Source organism: Hemicordylus capensis, chromosome 3 (assembly GCF_027244095.1).
Source record: "Hemicordylus capensis ecotype Gifberg chromosome 3, rHemCap1.1.pri, whole genome shotgun sequence".
Classification (NCBI taxonomy): domain Eukaryota; kingdom Metazoa; phylum Chordata; class Lepidosauria; order Squamata; family Cordylidae; genus Hemicordylus; species Hemicordylus capensis.
In genome coordinates, this window is record NC_069659.1 from 343,133,321 (window position 1) to 343,151,907 (window position 18,587).

Here is an 18,587-nt window from a genome sequence, read left to right on the forward strand (position 1 = left end):
GGTGACCAACTCTAGCTGCTCCAACACTAAGGATTCCTGGTGGGGTGGCGGGGGGCGTGGGCTGACATTCGGATCAGGGATTTAGGCTGGGGTGGCCTCCTCTCCCAGTTGCATCTTCTCCAGGTTGGAGTCCCGACCCCATCACTGTTGGAACTTCTCACAAAGATTGCATGGATAGCAAGGCCAGCCAACTGGTCCTCAACTGGCTGGTGGGCCCATACAAAAAGAAGTTGTCTTTAAGGCAAGGAGAGTTCCTTTAGGAATGGCAGGATTTCATCCCAAATTGAATGCAGCATTGCATTCTCCTTTTTACCTTGCACCTTCCCTGTAGCTAAAGGTTACCCAGGTTTGGGGTCCATGGGACGTGCATAGTTTTGCATGTGGCTTTGTACTTTGACTCTGCACAAAACCCCAGGCACGCTTGCCCACGCAAGTGCTCTGCATGTGTAACCTGGTCTGTCTCCATAGTTTTCCTGAGAAGCATTTCCCCATACAGCTGAGCTGACCCCACACAACCCAAGAGATGACCAAATTACCTTTTATATTCTGAGGGCAGGATTCAGAGGTTTAAAAAGCAGTTTAAGTTGCATAAGCATGAAACACAAGATTTATTATTCAGAATATTGATGTATTTACTTTTTCAGCAAAAAGAGTCTTTTTGTAGCAAAAGGGATGAGAATATGGTTCCCCGTCCAAAATGGGCTTACAATCTAGAAACAAACACTGGGAGGCACCAGCAACAGCCACTAGGCTGGATGCTATAATGGGATGAATAGAGATAATTCACCTCCCCCACTAAAACGATCTTGGCACTCAGGGAAAAACAGGGAGGGCAGTACCAAAAACCCAGAGAAGTGGCAGAAGAGGCAAGCCTCAAACTGACACATGAAAGCAGTGGTTTATTTTATGAAGGTTGCTCAAGGTGTTAAAAGATCTTCCTCAGAATATCTTTAATACTAATTCTGGTAAGCCACTTAAAACTATTCAATGAAAAATACACTAGCATCAAGCACTACCTTGAGGCTTGCCTCTTCCTCTACTTTTTGAGTCAGACCAAGAGTCTAGTCCAACAGTGACCAATCAGGTACTGTATGAGTAACATATTCTAACACAGAGACGGTCTTGAACCATCTAACACACACACAGCTTTGAACCATCAATCATGGTAAAGCCTCCATGATCAGCAGCAGTGTTTCTGAGTTGCCATGGCTGCTATTCACTGATTGGCCTATCTTCAAGGGTTTGTCTAATCCTTTTTTAAAAAAGCCATTTAAGCTAATTAACAATACTGAGTTCTGCAGCAAAAGCTTCTACTGCTGCAGCAGATTATTGATGGTGTTCAGAACCCACAAGCAGATCCTGTGCAGGTAGACCATGACAAAAAGGATGCATGTCAGTTGCCAGTTTGAACACCTTCTACCCAACTCTAGCTCAAGTAAACTCATCATGAAGACAAGCCCAGAGCAGAATATGAAGGGGTTATTGAATTTGGATCCTCAGACATTGTTGAACTATAAATCCCATCAATCTGGCCATATTGGCCTTTGGCCATTGTTGTTGTAGTCCAACAACATCTGGGGAGCCAAGTTTGAGAACCCCTGCCTTAAAAGAAGGAGTACCTATTATTGCCAGATTAAAACAGCATTTCCACACAACTCACCTGGGCTGGAAGGGAAACCACTGGATGCACAGCTGGCTCAAGCAAATTACTCATTCTGGTGGGAGCTGGACAGCTGTTGGCTGCATAGTAATTCCGAAGTTTCTTACTGTGGTTTTTACCCTGGAAAGAGAGGGTGTGGTAACAGCTGAGGCAGTAATACATGCAAGTCGCTAACAGACCATCCTTCAGTTGAGCTTCTGAAATTGCACTGAACTTCTTACTTTTGTGAACCTTTACAACTGCAACTGTTGCATCACATGCTTCATTGTACATGAACATACATATTATACACGTGTGTTTACATACATACACACACACACACACACACACACCCCTTTAGGATGCTCTCTTTTGTTCTGTTAATCTTACTGGGATGGTTTAGACAATACCATCCCCACCCATGCAGTGAGGAAGAGGATGCACCAAGAGCATGACCATGAGGTCACCCTCAGAGGATGTCTCGACACTCACCCAGTACGTCCCTTTATCTCGTCCAGAGTGGGCGGGGAAGTGTTCATCCAGCCCCTCTACACATGTCAAATATTCTCTTTAAACAACTATTACATATAGTTGTAAGCACATATAGATGAGTCATTCAGCTGAACAAGCCCCCTACACAATAATGGGACATGTTGGGAGGGTATCAGGACATTCATGATGGGGACACTCTTGGCGCATCCTGTTCCTGATCACATGGGCAGGGATAGTATAATCCAAACAGATTCATTGTGATTATGGGAGTTATTATTCAACAACATCTGGGGACCCAAGTTGAAACTGTTACTGTTGAAATTGAGACTGTTAGGGTCTCAGGCAGACCAGGTCTCTCCACCACTATATCTTCCGTTTTTATCCTACATTCCTTAAGGAAAGTAAGCTTATGAGATCACCCAGCATTCTGTGTGTGTCCCAACATCAACTTTGCAATTACTGAACCAATATGAACAAAATTTGGTACCGTTGTAGAAACACATAGGGACATCTCAACGGCATAGTTTGAGATGATATCATCCACCCCAATTCAAGGTGGAGAACAACATAAATGTTTCAGGCGTAAGTGGGATAATTTGTGAACCACCTAACTGATGTAAACCAAATTTAGTTCAGTTGTAGGGAGAGTGAAAGGGAAGTAGGCAGCGTCGTTCTTACCAGAACTACTTATATTTTTCAGTTACAATCTCAGCATTCTCTGGTTCAACATTCCATATGTCTTGAAAATTCACTTCTCACAATCAGTGAGACGAGCAGCTGCTCGTAGCTGGGCAGCCAGATCGGCCACCCACACAACTGCCAGCTCTGTCACGAAGCCGGCAAGGGAGGCGGGGATCGGGGGCTGCGCAGCCCCTGGAGAGACCCCCGAGCCCAGGAGGCTGCTTGCTGCCTCCCGGTTGGGGGTCTACTTGTGTGATGCCACGCGCCACAGCAACACACGAGCAAAAAGAGATGGTTAACGGAGCGCTCGCTCCATTAACCTCGTCTTAGGGGAGGGGTAGTTAGGTGGGCTAGCCGCCTTGGGAGCACCAGGCTCGCCTGCGAGCCCTGTGGTTCCCACGATCTCTAGAAAGCAGGCTAAGCTCCCTTAGCGCACTTTCCAGTGATCATGAGAATAGCTTCATAGGGTTGCTGGGCAGGTGGGGAGATTTTTAAAAGTCTTTTTCTTTTACATTTTAATTAAGCTTAAATTAAAAATGTATATCCTTCTGCAAACCTAAGGGATTCCCCAAGTAAACAAAAGCCACTATATGATTTTTGGGTGGTGCAGTTTTGTTGGCAAACTGAGCATAAGACCACCCAGGTTCACTATTTGAAGGAATGATAGTGCTTTTGAGCATCCAAAGGGCGTCACATACTCTGGGTAACTTCAGACATCACAAGGAAACATGGTTTATTTCATCTGACTCTGAGGCGGGTCTAACGATCAGTGAGACCTGCTTTTGCCAAAAGTGCAGGGAGAGCGGGCTAAGCCCGTTCTCCCCGCAGTCGATCGCTCTGGAGCCCTGGGCAGCCAGATTGGCCACCCACACGATTGCCGGCTCCGTGACAGAGCCGGCGGGGGCTGGGGGGAGTGGGAGCCGCGTGGCCCCCGGAAGCCCCAGTATGCCCTGCGCGAGCACGCAGGGCATACCGGGGAGACCCCCGGAGCCAGGAGGCGGCTTTTCGCCTCCCCTCTGGGGGTCTACTCACGAGTAGCCGTGGCTACTTACGACCAGATAGACTGTGTTTTCGGAGCACTCGCTCCGCAAACCCAGGCTAAGGGGTGGAGTACTTGAGCAGGTTAACCACTCAAGAACCACAGGGATCGCAGCCGAGCCAGGTGGTTCTGACGATTGGCAAAAATCGGGCTAGCCAATTTTGGCTGATAGTCAGAATAGCCCCAGTGACTTGTATACCTGAACCTACACTAGTTAACAAACTGTGGTTTCTTTCAGATAGTGAAAACACAATCTGAACCAAAGATCTGAAATATGTTTGTCCTACTCATGTGATGTCTGAATCCACAATTGTGGTTTAATCGTGATTTGTTTTGGCAGCTCCATCCCCAAAGCTCTTTCATAGAGGGAGCCAAACTTTAAATCATGGGAGGTAAGGAGAAGCGGCGGAACCCAAACTAATCACACTATGGTGAAAAAAATCAAGAGCTGGTGATCATCTGTGGTACCAATCCAGATGTATTAGATAAACCTTGGTTAAAATAAACCTTGATTCTATGTGATGTCTGAACCCATACATGATCTCAACAATTGTTATAACAACTCTGTAAGGTAGATCAGTATTGTTATCCCCATATTGCAGATGTTGGAGGCTGAAGCTACTAGGGTGGGGGACTTGTTTAAGGCTGTGGAAAATCTATTTTGTTGAGAGTTATGATTTTATATACAGGTAAACTGCTAAATTTTAAAGAGGAAGTCTAACCTAGTAACTTTCGCTAGGGTGTGATTAGGGAGTATGGCTTCAACTGGGCTGGTAAGGTTACTATTGGAGACAGACAGACAGGTGGGGAATTAGAGGTTACTGTTGCCAAAGATGTAAAAAGGAAAATCTAAAAAAGACAACTGTGGACATCACCAAGAGGAAAGCCTAGAGAGTGCCAGAGAGAGGGGGATTTCCCAGGGCAGAGGGATGGTGTTTTCCGAGGCAAGAACCTGATCCTATTGATAAAGCATCAGGATAGAAATTTAAGGCCAGTTTCCTGCTATTTGGACAAGAATAAGACATTTCTTTCCTTTTAATACAGTCATTCCTCGCCAACCACTAGGGCTCAGTTCTGGCAAAACCTCGCCGTTGACAACTTTGCGGTTGGTGAGGCATTAAAGTATATACTCAAAGTGTATACCATTCACATATACTCAAAACTGTGGTTGGTAAAACCGTGGTTGTCAAGGGATGACTGTATTAAAAGGAAAGGGGGAAATTGGTAGTTGGACTTTGAGAAAGGGGTGTGACAGGAACCTCTTAACTGAAGCAACAGTCTTTACCACTTCACTGGAAGACAGAAGGAATACCATGTACACCTGTTCATATCATTTTGCAATTAAGCAGTAATGAAAAGAAACAATTATATATTTTATTCTCTTGTTACAAAAAAAAAATCATTTGCTAATTTAAGCGGCGTGCTCTCTTATATGGTTCCATGTATATGGTTCCAGTGTGGTGTAGTGGTTAGAGTCTTGGACTAGGACCAGGGAGACCCGAGTTCAAATCCCCATTCAGCCATGATACTTGCTGGGTGACTCTGGGCCAGTCACTTCTCTCTCAGCCTAACCTACTTCACAGGGTTGTTTTGAGGTGAAACCTAAGTATGTAGTACACCACTCTGGGCTCCTTGGAGGAAGAGTGGGATATAAAATGTAAAATTAAAATAAAAAATAAGAATACCAGCTGGCAGCGATAAGAGAGAAAATTGCATGATTATAGAAGATGATTAAGATAATCAAGGACAAGAAAGGTCTGGTTGTGGCTGCCACTTCTGGTGGTGATCCCAAACCAGGTCTTTTCTAAGATTGCCCCAGGACTTTGGAACGTGCTTCCAAACAAAATTTGAGCCTCCCCATCACTGGATGATTTTAAAGAAAAATCTGAACATATACCTGTTTAACTAGGCTTTTAGTTTGTCTTTTTAATATTATTTTATTTAAATGGAGTTAATGTTTTAATTTGTGTTTTAAAATCATAACCACCAGAGATTTATATATCAAGCAGTATAAAAATATGAAATGTGCTAAATAATTAAGATTAAGCTCTATAGATATATAGATGGTAACAAGAAGAAAAGATGATTTTGTCACAAAGACCACCACGTGAATTCAGGTGAGGGTGAGATTTGAACCACAGACTTCTGGATTAGTAACTATACTAGAAGATTATAGAAGAATACAGAAGAGTGCATGGTATAGAGATGGTATTCTAGCTTTCCGTCCAAGTAAGCTGCAAGAGGGGAAAAGAGTTTGTGCCTCTACTTGTGATGCACCTTAGAGGGGAAAACCAGCACCCTTTGGATCCTGAAACAGGAAACACGTTTTTTCCCCGTACCTTCCTCCTCACCTGATAATGAGCCTGGGCTTGCTGTGCAGAATTCAGGGTGACATTACAAAGCCTGCAGCACAAAGGCTTGCACAGTTCCTCCAGCGCTGGGTCCTGCTCCACCACCGTGGCAAGTTCCTCATCATGTGCAAGCGGCAAGGATGACCCCAGTCCAAGAGGTTTCTGTGGGGAGAGTAACAAGTTGGCTGTGGGCCTGGCGGCCACTGACATAGGAAGCGATGGAAGCTTCTCAGGAGGAGGAGGAGGAGGAAGGGGCAGTCCGGCTTGCTGCAAGAGAATCATTGGCTGAGGAACCTTCTGGCATGCTTCCTTTGAAGGCGGAAGATGGCTTTCTGTTCTTGTGAGAAATGCAGAGACGTTCAATTAAAGAGGAGTCTGCAAAAACAAATATCAGACACTACAAATAATATCTTGTATTAGAGTCCTTGTCTCCAAAGCTATTAGTCATGATGGTTTTGTGGAGCCTCCATGTTCAGAGGTCACATACCATCAAATGCCAGTTCCTGGGGAGCAAGAGCAGGAGGGAGTTTTTGCTGTCAAGCTCCACTTGTGAGTTCTGCGGAGGTGTCCAATCGGCCACTATGGGAAGCAGGAGGATGGACTAGATAGCTCTTTGGTCTGATCCAGTGGGGTTCTTTTTATGTTCTTTGCCCATCTTTTTTATTCCTATGGGTCACCATATTTCTCTCAAGGGATTTCCTCCCACCCACACAGCTTCAAGGGATCCTCCTTTCCCCAGCTTCAGTTTTATGCCTCTTCACTTCTTCGGGATTCACTCAATCTGCTTGCTAGCCAAGTGCAGGGATCCCCAAATGTTGTTGGACTACAACTGCCATCATCCGCATCATGCTGAGAATTGTAGTCTAACAACACTGGAAGACCCAGAGTTGGGAACCCCTGCTCTAAACAGATTTCACCCCTCTCTGATTTTAATTGTTAATTGATTTCTATGGTTTTTGTTTTTAATGTAGACCACCCTGAGCCATCTTTGGAAGGGCGGTATATAAATCAATTAAATAAAAAAAGAAACTGTTCCAGATTACAGCCTGTATAATGACCCCATTGAATTCAGAGGAAGTCTTTGAGGACTAAGTAACAACTTTTTAGATTTCTTAAAGACTTACTTTTTTCACCCAAGCTTGACTGTGGTTTTATGTGTTTTAAGGTTTTCATTTTAAATTTGTTTTATTTATTTATTTATTTCTAAACCACCCAAAACCTACGTCTCTGGGCGGTTTACAACAAAAACAGAAAAGTTAAAACATTAGTTAAAACAGATAAATGACAAAGAAATTAAAACATTACAACATTTTAAAACCTTAAAACAATATTTTAAAATGAAGTTAATACTATTAAAATTGTATTTAATTAAAAGCCTGGGTGAACAGATGAGTCTTTAAAGATTTTTTTAAAAATTGTCAGAGATGGGGAAACTCTTATTTCAGCAGGGAGCGCATTCCAAAGCATTGGGGAAGCAACTGAGAAGGCCCATCCCCAAGTAGGTACCAGACGAGCTGATGGCAACTGCAGATGGACCTCTCCTGATGATCTCAACAGATGATCTCAGTGTTGTTGTAAACCACCCAGAGTCAGAAGTTTGGGGCGGTCTACCAATTTAAAATAAATCAAAAACAACATAGCCCTACCCTAGCTTCTTAGGCACACTGGAATGGAATGCTGGGAACTGACTGATCAATAGACAGAAGGGCCGGTTCAGATGATACATCCAAACTGGCTCCACCAAGACGTGAAGAAATACAAGCTACTCCCCCTCTTGGCATGCCATTCCCGTTCTCCTGGTCACACAACGAGGGTCATGCAAACTGCACCGTCACACATGATCTAAATACTACCTTGAAGTAATATTTAGATTACATATTAAGTGGTGGTTTGGACTAACCACCCCATTTTCCTAATTGCATGGAACGGTGGACTAGGAGTAGGGATGTGCACGAACTGATTTGTGCATACCAGGGAAGCGGGGGGGGGTGTTCTTTAAGGGACAGGGAGGGTGCTCTTACCTCCCCCACCGCATTTTCCGTGCTGGCACTTTCCCCAAAATTGCTGGTGCAGAGCTGCAGCATACCTCCTTGCAGCCCCAGTCAGTATCATACTGAAAGCGCCTGGTCCGTATGTGCGTGCACACAAGCCAAGCACTTCCAGTATGATGCTGACCAGCTCCTTTCAGCCCTGCACCAGTGATTTTGGGGAGAGCGCCGGTGGGAGAAATGCGGCGGGGCAGGTAAGAGCACCATCCCCGTCCCTTAAAGAAACCCCCACCCCTGAACCGGCTCGAATCAGGACATCCGAACCAGTTCATGCACATTCCTAACTAGGAGTGGGACAGGGACGTCAGCTTGGTCACACCACCCAAACCAGGCTCTAGACACAATAACCATGAGTAGCTATTGATAGGAAAATAGCCACCATTAAGACAGGCGGAGGGAAGGCCTGCACATTCCAGAGACTTGTGGCAGTACAAAAGCTTGAGGACAGTGTGTGAAAGCTGCCGTTGCCTTGCGTTATTCTCCCATTGTTTTGCAAGCCACTAATAGCCACTCTGAGGAGGGGGGGCATTTTTGGCAGGAAAACAGCACAGAGGGAAAGTGTTAACCTTCTCCCCATGTGCAACAATCACAAACTGGTTTGCTCCCCACAGCTTTTAGAACATAAGGAGGACTTTTGTGGATCAGTCCCAAGGCCTATCTAGTCCATCATCCTGTTTCCCACAGTGACCCACCAGATGTCTCTGGAAAACCCACCAGCAGGAGATGAAGGCATATCCCCTCTGTTGCCATTGCTCTTCTGCAACTGGCATTTGGAGGCATCCTGCCTCTGAACCTGGAGCTAGCCTATAACCATCATCAAGACGAGGAGCCATTGATAAGACTTGTCCTTCATGAATTTGCCTAAGCCCCTTTTAAAACCACCCAAGCTGGTGGCCAACACCACATCCCTTGGCAGAAATGTCCCTGCGTATTTAAGAGAACATCTTCTTCGCTATGTGCCCAACTGTCCATTGAGGTCACTTGAGGAGGTCCGTCTCCAGTTGCCACCAACTCATTTGGTGGCTATACAGAGACGGGCCTTCTCAGCTGCTGCCCCAAGATAGTAGGGGGCACATTCCACAAAGATACGAGCCTCCCCATCTCTGGCAATTTTTAAGAAACTTCTGAAAACACATCTCTTCAACCAAGCTTTCTCAGCTTTTAAAAACTTGTTTTTAAATTGTTTTGGCTGTTTAATTGGTGTTTTATGATGTTTTAATTGTTAATTATTATTTTATGCAGTTTTATAATTTCTGTTTTAATTGTTAATTGATGTTAATGGTGTTTTAATGTAAACCACCCTGAGCCTTTTGGAAGGGCGGTATAAAAATTTTAATAATACATAATAAATGAATGAATGAATGAATGAATGAATGAATAAAATAGATTAATTAGCTGCTGTGTGAAAGAGTGCTTTCTTTTGTCGGGCCTGAATTTCCTGGCAGTTTCATGGGATGGCCCCTGGTACTAGTGCTGTGAGAAAGGAGAGTGAGGAAAACTTCTCTCTCTCTCTCTCCACCACACATAGTTTTATAAACCTCCATCATGACTTCCCTGTTTGCTTTGACAAAAATGAAGTAGTGTACTTCCTGCTCACTTCCTGTTTTAAGACCATCTCTGAAAGACTATGTGATCTGTAGGTTTCATCCTGGAGAAGACATTTTCCAAAATAGATAATAAAGGGCACTAGAGTTAAATGTATTTAATTAAGTACATTAAGCCAAGGGAGTGTGTGTTTTACTTTTTCCAGATTGCACACATTGGCTTGAATCCCATGTGTTTCAATTTCAGGTGTTCCATGTAAACATTTTCCAGAGAATACTATATTCTGCAACATTCCTCTTCCCATCCACTCCCACTACAGCACTTTGTGGTGCACAAACATAGTAATGGGCCTCTAGATCTGTATTTACAGATCTGTATTTACAGATCGTGCCTCAAACATTTCAGCTTGCAAGGTGAAAGTTGTAAAACGCTAAGAAACTAAACACAGGGTGCCAAGATGAAGACATTGTACTATACCGCTTAAAACCTTAATGATAAATATAAGAAGTGTTGAATCCCAGACCCTTCAACTGGTGATGGGCTACCATTTCCATCATCCCCAATTGCAATAAATTGCAGCTGAGAGTGATGAAAGCCCATCAACAGCTGGAGTTAGGCAAATTCATGGCCTCACCTCTGCTCTAGAAGTTAACCAAAAGTAGGGTCAAATATTGCCAAGCAATTGTCATTTTTTTAAAAAGCATTAAGTTTATTAGAACAAAAATAGTCTTTTAATCATCAGCAGTTTTGAAACTTATGCTCACAGCTGGTGAGCATAGAGGTCAAGAGACAGCTATGAATTGAGACTTCGATTCAAATTTCACTTCTGCCACAGTTACTGGCCTTAGGCATGTGTCTTAACCTTCTTCATCTGCAGAAAGGGTATGATGATAATACTTACTTCCCTTAAAGGGTTGTTGTAAGAATTCCAGCAAGACGTTACACATGATGTGCTTTGAACACTTAGAAGTGCTATAGAAATGTCCCCCCATAAAAAGGTATTGTTATCACTACATAAACAAATTAGTGAATTTATACACTATGACTACAGGGTGGGGCTGTAGCTCACTGCTGGGAAATTTAGATTGCCGGGAAATTTAGGACCAGCAAACAGAAGTATTTTTTCACACAATGCATAAACAACTTGTGGAATTCTCTGCCACAAGATATGGTGACAGCCAACAACCTGGATGGCTTTAAGAGGGGCTTGGATAACTTCATGGAGGAGAGGTCTATCAACAGCTACTAGTCGGAGGGCTATAGGCCACCTCCAGCCTCAAAGGCAGGATGCCTCTGAGTACTAGCAATAGCAATAGCACTTACATTTATATACCACTCTATAGCCGGAGCTCTCTAAGCGGTTTACAATGATTTTAGCATATTGCCCTCAACATTCGGGGTACTCGTTTTACCGACCTCGGAAGGATAGAAGGCTGAGTCAACCTTGAGCCCCTGGTCAGGATCGAACTTGTAACCTTCTGGTTACAGGGCGGCAGTTTTTACCACTGCGCCACCAGGGGCTCTTGCAGGGGAGTAACAGCAAGAGAGAGGGCATGCCCTCAACTCCTGCCTGTAGGCTTCCAGCGGCATCTGGTGGGCCACTGTGTGAAACAGGATGCTGGACCAGATGGGCCTTGGGCCTGATCCAGCAGGGCTGTTCTTATGTTCACTGACAGAGCATCTGCTTTGCATGCAGAAGGTCTCAGGTTCAATCCCTAGCACAGGCCTGCTCAATTTAGCCCCCCCCCCATTGTTTTTGGACTACAATTCCCATAATCTTTGTTTATCCCATAAACTTGGTTTATCCCATAATCTAATTTTGGACTACAATTCCCATAATCCAGGCATTATGGGAGTTGCAGGCCAACATCTGCAGGAGGGCCAAAGTTGAGCAGCCCTGCCCTAACATCTTCAGGTAGGGCTGCAAGAGATTTCTGCCAGAAACCTTGGAGAGCTGTTGCCAGTCAGAGTAGACAGTGCTAAGCTAGAATGTTCAATGTCCTGGCTTGGTACAAGGCAGCTTTTTTGTTCCCAACTATAACTGTGAAGCAGTGTAATTAACTGTTTTTAAAACACTAAACTGAATTATAATGGCTTTTAACAATGTTAGGTACACTTTCTATAAACATGAACAATTCACAAATGGTGCTTCTCTTCTCTTTTATCCTGGAACACCAGGATCAGTCTACAGAATGCTTGTTTTAAATGAAGTCAAAACAGAAATTAAACAAGGTAACAGCTACTACGATAAAACAAAAGTAATTTTTAAAAAGTAGTTGTGCTAAGCAGGCAGCGGGGTCAAATTTTCAAGCATCACCACCATTATGGCTTAACGGAATTTTTGACAATATTTGACCAGGCAATCAAGCCTGTGGCTTCTCAGGGGCATCTGGTGGGCCACTGTGCGAAACAGGATGCTGGACTAGACGGGCCTTGGGCCTGATCCAGCAGGGCTGTTCTTATGTTCTTAATTGACACTATTTGGACAGTCAGCCGATGGGCATGCCATCCCTAGCCAAAACAAATGCTTGATCACTTTCCAGAGACCATGTGAAGGCTAGTCTGCATGCTCAGAAGAATCACATGATTCAGTCCCTCAGGGCACTGTACTGTACACCAGCGGACTGCGAGTCTGAATGCTCCCTCGATAAAATGTCCCTGCATATGGAAAGTTAGTAGTACAACAAGTTAAAGCTTGGATATGCTAGCTGTTCATGTGTTCACTTTTGATCATCAGGGAAACACACCAAAAAAATCCACATGTGTCTTCTCCAATCTAATGTAGAAAGAGGAGGAGCTTTGATTAAAAAGTATAAAAATAATTTTTTAAAAAGAACATACATATACATGAACTATTAGGTGGGCTCAGTCTTATGGCTCTCTCCATGTCCTGAGCGAATGACTTGATAAACCAAAAAAAGCACAAGGGAATAATAGAGATTTTCCCGAGATAGCAACTGTGCTTCAGTGGTTAGGATAAGAACATAAGAACATAAGAACAGCCCTGCTGGATCAGGCCCAAGGCCCATCTAGTCCAGCATCCTGTTTCGCACAGTAGCCCACCAGATGCCGCTGGAAGCCACAGACAGGAGTTGAGGGCGTGCCCTCTCACCTGCCATTACTCCCCTGCAGCTGGTACTCAGAGGCATCCTGCCTTTGAGGCTGGAGGTGGCCCACTGCCCTCCGACTAGTAGCCATTGATAGACCTCTCCTCCATGATGTCATCCAAACCCCTCTTAAAGCCATCCAGGTTGTTGGCTGTCACCACATCCTGTGGCAGAGAGTTCCACAAGTGGATCACGCGTTGTGTGAAAAAGTTACTTCCGTTTGTTGGTCCTAGACCTCCTGGCAATCAATTTCATGGAGTCACCTCTGGTTCTAGTGTTGTGTGAGAGGGAAAAGAATTTCTCTCTCTCCACTTTCTCCACACCATGCATGATTTTATAGACCTCTATCATGTCTCCCTGCAGTCGTCTTTTTTCTAAACTAAAAAGCCCCAGGTGTTGTAGTCTTGCCTCATAAGAAAGGTGCTCTAGGCCACTGATCATCTTGGTTGGCCTCTTCTGTACCTTCTCCAGTTCAACAATGTCCTTTTTAAGATGTGGTGACCAGAACTGTACGCAGTACTCCAAGTGTGGTCGCACCATAGTTTTGTATAAGGGCATTATAATGTTAGCCGTTTTATTTTCAATCCCCTTTCTAATGATCCCTAGCATTGAATTGGCCTTTTTCACAGCTCACATTGAGTCGACACTTTCAACGAGCTGTCCACCACAACCCCAAGATCCCTCTCCTGGTCAGTCACCGACAGCTTGGATCCCATCAGCATATACTTGAAGTTGGGGGTTTTCGTCCCAATGTGCATCACTTTACACTTGCTAACATTGAACCGCATTTGCCATTTTGTCGCCCACTCCCCCAGTTTGGAGAGATCCTTTTGGAGCTGCTCACAATCCGTTTTGGATTTCACTACCCGGAAGAGTTTGGTATCATCTGCAAATCTGGCCACATCGCTGCTTACCCCTGCTTCTAGATCATTTATGAATAAATTAAAAAGCACTGGTCCCAGTACAGATCCCTGGGGGACCCCAGTTCTTACTTCCCTCCATTGTGAAAACTTTCCATTTATACCTACCCTCTGTTTCCTGTCTTTCAACCAGTTAGCAATCCACACATGCACTTGTCCCCTTATCCCATGATCGCTAAGTTTCCTCAGAAATCTTTGATGAGGAACTTTGTCAAAAGCTTTTTGGAAATCCAGGTAGACTATGTCAACTGGATCACCTTGATCCACACACTCGTTGACACTCTCAAAGAAGTCCAAAAGGTTGGTGAGGCAAGATTTACCTTTGCGGAAGCCATGCTGGCTCACTCCCAGCAGGGCCTGTTCTTCTAGGTGCTTTACAATTTTATCCTTGAGGATGCTTTCCATCAATTTGCCTGGAACGCTATTTGCACTTAATACCAGGATATTGCGCTTAAAACAAGGATACGTTGATTCAAGTATCAGTTTGGCTCATGGAGTCCAAGAATGATTCTGAATAGGATTCCATCTTTTATCATCAGCTCCCTTTCTATAAAATGCAAGGAATCCAACATTGTAAGCTCACAAGAGCGACAATCACTTTGCCCACAATGCTATACAAAATCTACAATTATGATTTATAGGACGCAACAGCCACCAACTTTGATGGTTTTAAAATTCTATGGAGAATAGTACATAGTTTGTGAATAGTGATGGCAACTAAAAATGGAAGAACCTCCTTACTCGGGAGCAGTGTATACTTTTGAGCACCATCATATTCTCTTTGGCAACCTCCCAGCAGTATCAGTCAAGCCAATGTTGGAAACAGGATGGTCTTCCTTGTAGAAGGAGGACTGGTCTTGTGGTAGCAAGCATGAATTGTCCCCTTTGCTAAGCAGGATCCATCCTGTTTTGCATTTGAATGGTAGGCCACATCGTAGTGCTGCTCTGGGAAGAGCACCTGTATGCTTGCATGCAGAAGCTTCCAAGTTCCTTCCCTGGCATCTCAAGATAGGGCTGAGGGAGATTCCTGCCTATAACCTTGGAGAAGCCGCTGCCAGTCTAGGCAGACAATACTGAGCTAGATGGACCAAGGGCCTGACTCAATATAAAGCAGCTTCTATGTTCACACTTTGGGCTAATACAGCAAGGCAACAGCGTTCCCTTTATGGCGTGAGCATGTGTGTGTGCGCGGAGAAGTTTTTTGAAGTCTACTCAGTAATTTAGCTCCTGCTCAGGTTGAATCAGGAGGGCCCCATTCTGAATGCATGTGCACACACACTCCCTTGATACTGCCACCCAGAACAAAATTCATTCTGCACACAGATGGAAAAAAATTAGAGGGCACACTGCAAGGCGATTGTTGTGCTTTCAGATATTATTAAGAATATTTATATAATACTTTTCAACATTAAAAAGTTCTCAAAGCAGCTTATGTTAAATGTGTGTGTGTGTGTGTGTGTATATATATATATGATTTTTATTTAGAAACACAAGGAAGACACCAGCAACAACCACTGGAAAGGCACTATACTGGGGTTGGATTAAGGAAGGTTGATCTCCACTTGCTAAATATAAGCATCGCCGCTGTCAAAGGTGCCTCTCTTACACAACTAGCAGAGGCAATATACAAAAATATGCAGCAACGTAAAATGCAGAATATGGAGTATTCAAAACCATACAGCATGCATGCAATGGAATAAACCTGCAAGAACCTGCATATATATATAATATAAACTAAAGTATCCAACAGAGCTTGCATGGAACATCTATTTTCTAAAAAGAGAAAAGGAAGCAGGTGCAGCTCTAGCTTATGCATGTTTACTCGCAAGTAAAGCCCTCGGTTTCCAACGGGGCTTACTCCGGGGTAGGTGTGCATAGGTGGATTGCAGTCTCTCTAGATGCCTGTTCCTGAGTCTCCTGTCATGAAGCTCACAGAAAAGAGTCGATCACGGACCTACCGGCTTCCCAAGGAGAGCCTCGCGGGAGGCGTCCGCTCTGCAAGGATTCCCCGGTAAACAGAGAGGACCAGCCATGCACATCCTCGCGCTTGGAATCTTCGGCTCTTTCTTCCTCTCTTTGGAACTTAAAAGGGGGTTGCTTTCAGCCCACTTCGATCTAAGGGGCGCGGGGGGGGGGGGGCGGCGAGAGCGAGGGAGCAGTATAACCGGACACAGATGGAAACAGCTGCAGGAAGTGACTGCAGAGGAGGGAGGGGAGGAGACTTGGGAAAACTGCCCTGTCACGTCTCTCCCAGGGTGCGTGAGCCCTCCCCTCTCAGGAGAGGCGCTGCTGGGGCCGCCGCCGATTGCCTGCCCGCATGCCGGCTCTTCCCTTCGCTGCTGTTCGATGACCCGCAAACCCGCTGCGTAGTGAAGCCTGGCTGGCTGGTGGACAGAGAAGAGAACGCATCGTCCACTTCCTCGGATCTAAGAGCTCAGCTCCTGCCCCTCTCTGGGGACATCCCTCCTCATTTAGCGACGCATTCCCGATGCCAACACATCGGGAACCCGATCCGATGCATATTGACTCAGAAGTCAGCCTTTCTCTGGCTTCTGTAGGGCTTACCCATATATGTGAGTGTGCACAGGATTTTAGGCAAGGAGTCCAATGGCATCTTTAGAACTCGTTCAACCTATTTGCTGCCCCTAGTGAAGAGTCTTCCTATGTTGTTGCTGCGTTCCACTCGCTCAACACACACACACACACACACACACACACACACACACACACACTTGCTTTAAGCCTGGCTTTTAAATTTAAATTAAAACTTAAAAGGTTTTTTTTTCTAATGGCTCATTTATCTTGTGTTTGTTGTTTTTGTTCATGTGAACTGTCTAGAGCCCCTGGGTTAGGCAATATATAAACTTAATAATATATTGTTATTAAAATAATAATAATTAATAAATAAATAACAGCTACTGTTTTTAAGAAGCCACCTAATGGCACAGCGGGGAAATGACTCATTAGCAAGCCAGAGGTTGCCAGTTTGAATACCCACTGGTATCCCCAGCAGCAGGGGCGTAACTACTATAAGGCAAGAGGAGGCAGCTGCCTAGGGGCCCCCACACCTCGAGGGGCCCCCCAGAGGCAAGTCACATGAGGCAAGTCACATGACTATATATTGTAAAGTGTGTGTGTGTATGTGTATATATATATGTGTGTGTGTGTGTGTGTATACACACACACACACACACACACACACATATATCTATATCTATATCTATATATATATATCAGCAAGGGGCCCATTTTAAAATTTTGTCTCTGGGCCCACTCCAGCCCCTGCCCAGCAGCGATACAGGAAGATGCTGAAAAGCATCATCTCATACTGCATGGGAGGAGGCAATGGTAAACCCCTCCTGTATTCTACCAAAGACAACCACAGGGCTCTGTGGTCACCAGGAGTTGACACCGACATGACGGCACACTTTACCTTTACCTACTGTTTTAAAAGGCAGCAGGGAGGATAGGGATCAGAAGACAAGCTTTGTGGGTTTCCCACAAACCCTGTTGTCCCCACTAGTTTATATACTGTCCCCTACCATGTCCCCCATAATTTAATTGGGAAAACCTGGAGGAACATACCTGCCCTTCTACACACGTTAGTCCTTGGGACAGGAGGGTCTATCCCCCACCAGAAAGGGTACCTCTTTTCCAGCTCCATACAGGTGAGTGAACATTTCTGTCTCCCTTAAATGGAGCATATGGATATATTTTGTCATGTACAATATCAGACCATTAGTCCATCTCTCTTGGTGTCATCACACTGCCTGGCAGAGTTTCAGACAGATTTTTCCCAGCCCTACCTGAAAATGCTAGGGATTGAACCTGGGACCTTCTGAATGCAAAGCATATGCTGTACCACTGATTGGTTGTGCTTTATTCTGGTTGTCTTCCAAGTTGTCTTCCAAGCAACTAAAAAGCTTGGCTAAAGAGATGTGTCTTCGGTTGTTTCCTAAAAGCCATCAGGAATGGAGCAGTGCTAAGCAAAGCAGGAAGTGTATATATTTAAGAGAAGAGACCTTCTCTTAAATACCTTGGGCCCAAGCTGTTAAGGGTTTTATAGGTAATAACCAGCACTTTGTATTTTGCCTGGAAACCTATTGGCAGCAAGTGCAGTTCTTTCAAAACAGAGCGATTTGGTTTCTTTGGGACAACCCAGAGACCATCCTGGAAGCAGCATTCTGCACCAATTGCAGTTTCCGGACTACATACAAAGGCAGCACCCCATAGACTGCATTGCAGCAGTCAAGCCTGGAGGTGACCAGCTTGTGCACCACTGTCTTAAGATCATACTCTTCCAAGAAACATCAACTAAAACTTCAACTAAAAAGCCTGGCTAAAGAGAATTGTCTTCAGTTGTTTCCTAAAAGCCATCACTTTGTTTTCCATTTTATTTTTATTGTATTTATTATTATAATTATTATTTGCTGTGGTCTGATGACTAACACAAATAAAATCAATCTATCATACCTAAAAGCTTATCACAGAAGTGGAGGAAAGCTGGTCTTGTGGTAGCAAGCAGGACCCTTAGCTAAGCAGGGTCCACCCTGGTTGCTTATGAATGGGAGATGATGTGTGAGCACTGTAAGATATTCCCCTTAGGGGATGGAGCTATTCTGGGAAGAGCAGAAGGTTCCAAGTTCCCTCCCTGGCATCTCCAAGATAGGGTTGAGAGAGATCCCTGCCTGCAACCTTGGAGAAGCCGCTGTCAGTCTGTGAAGACAATACTGAGCTAGATGGACCAATGGTCTCACTCAGTATA

The 18,587-nt window shown here is 44.6% G+C and overlaps 1 protein-coding gene across 2 annotated transcripts in view; it reads right to left on the bottom strand.

Moving 5' to 3' along the window:
- Positions 1-16,399, bottom strand: part of ZMAT3 (zinc finger matrin-type 3) — a 35,965-nt gene extending 19,566 nt beyond the window's left edge. The window contains exons 1-3 of one of the 2 annotated variants that reach the window (XM_053311334.1): positions 15,781-16,399; positions 6,203-6,364; positions 1,661-1,780 (exon numbers count right to left, since the gene is read on the bottom strand). In XM_053311334.1, coding sequence (XP_053167309.1) covers positions 1,661-1,780; positions 6,203-6,364; positions 15,781-15,861 — 363 coding nt within the window. In that variant the 5' untranslated portion in view covers positions 15,862-16,399. Of the gene's footprint in view, positions 1-1,660; positions 1,781-6,202; positions 6,578-15,780 lie in introns of both variants that reach the window. The other variant, XM_053311333.1, reaches the window with a different exon arrangement.
- Positions 16,400-18,587: the final 2,188 nt, after the last annotated feature.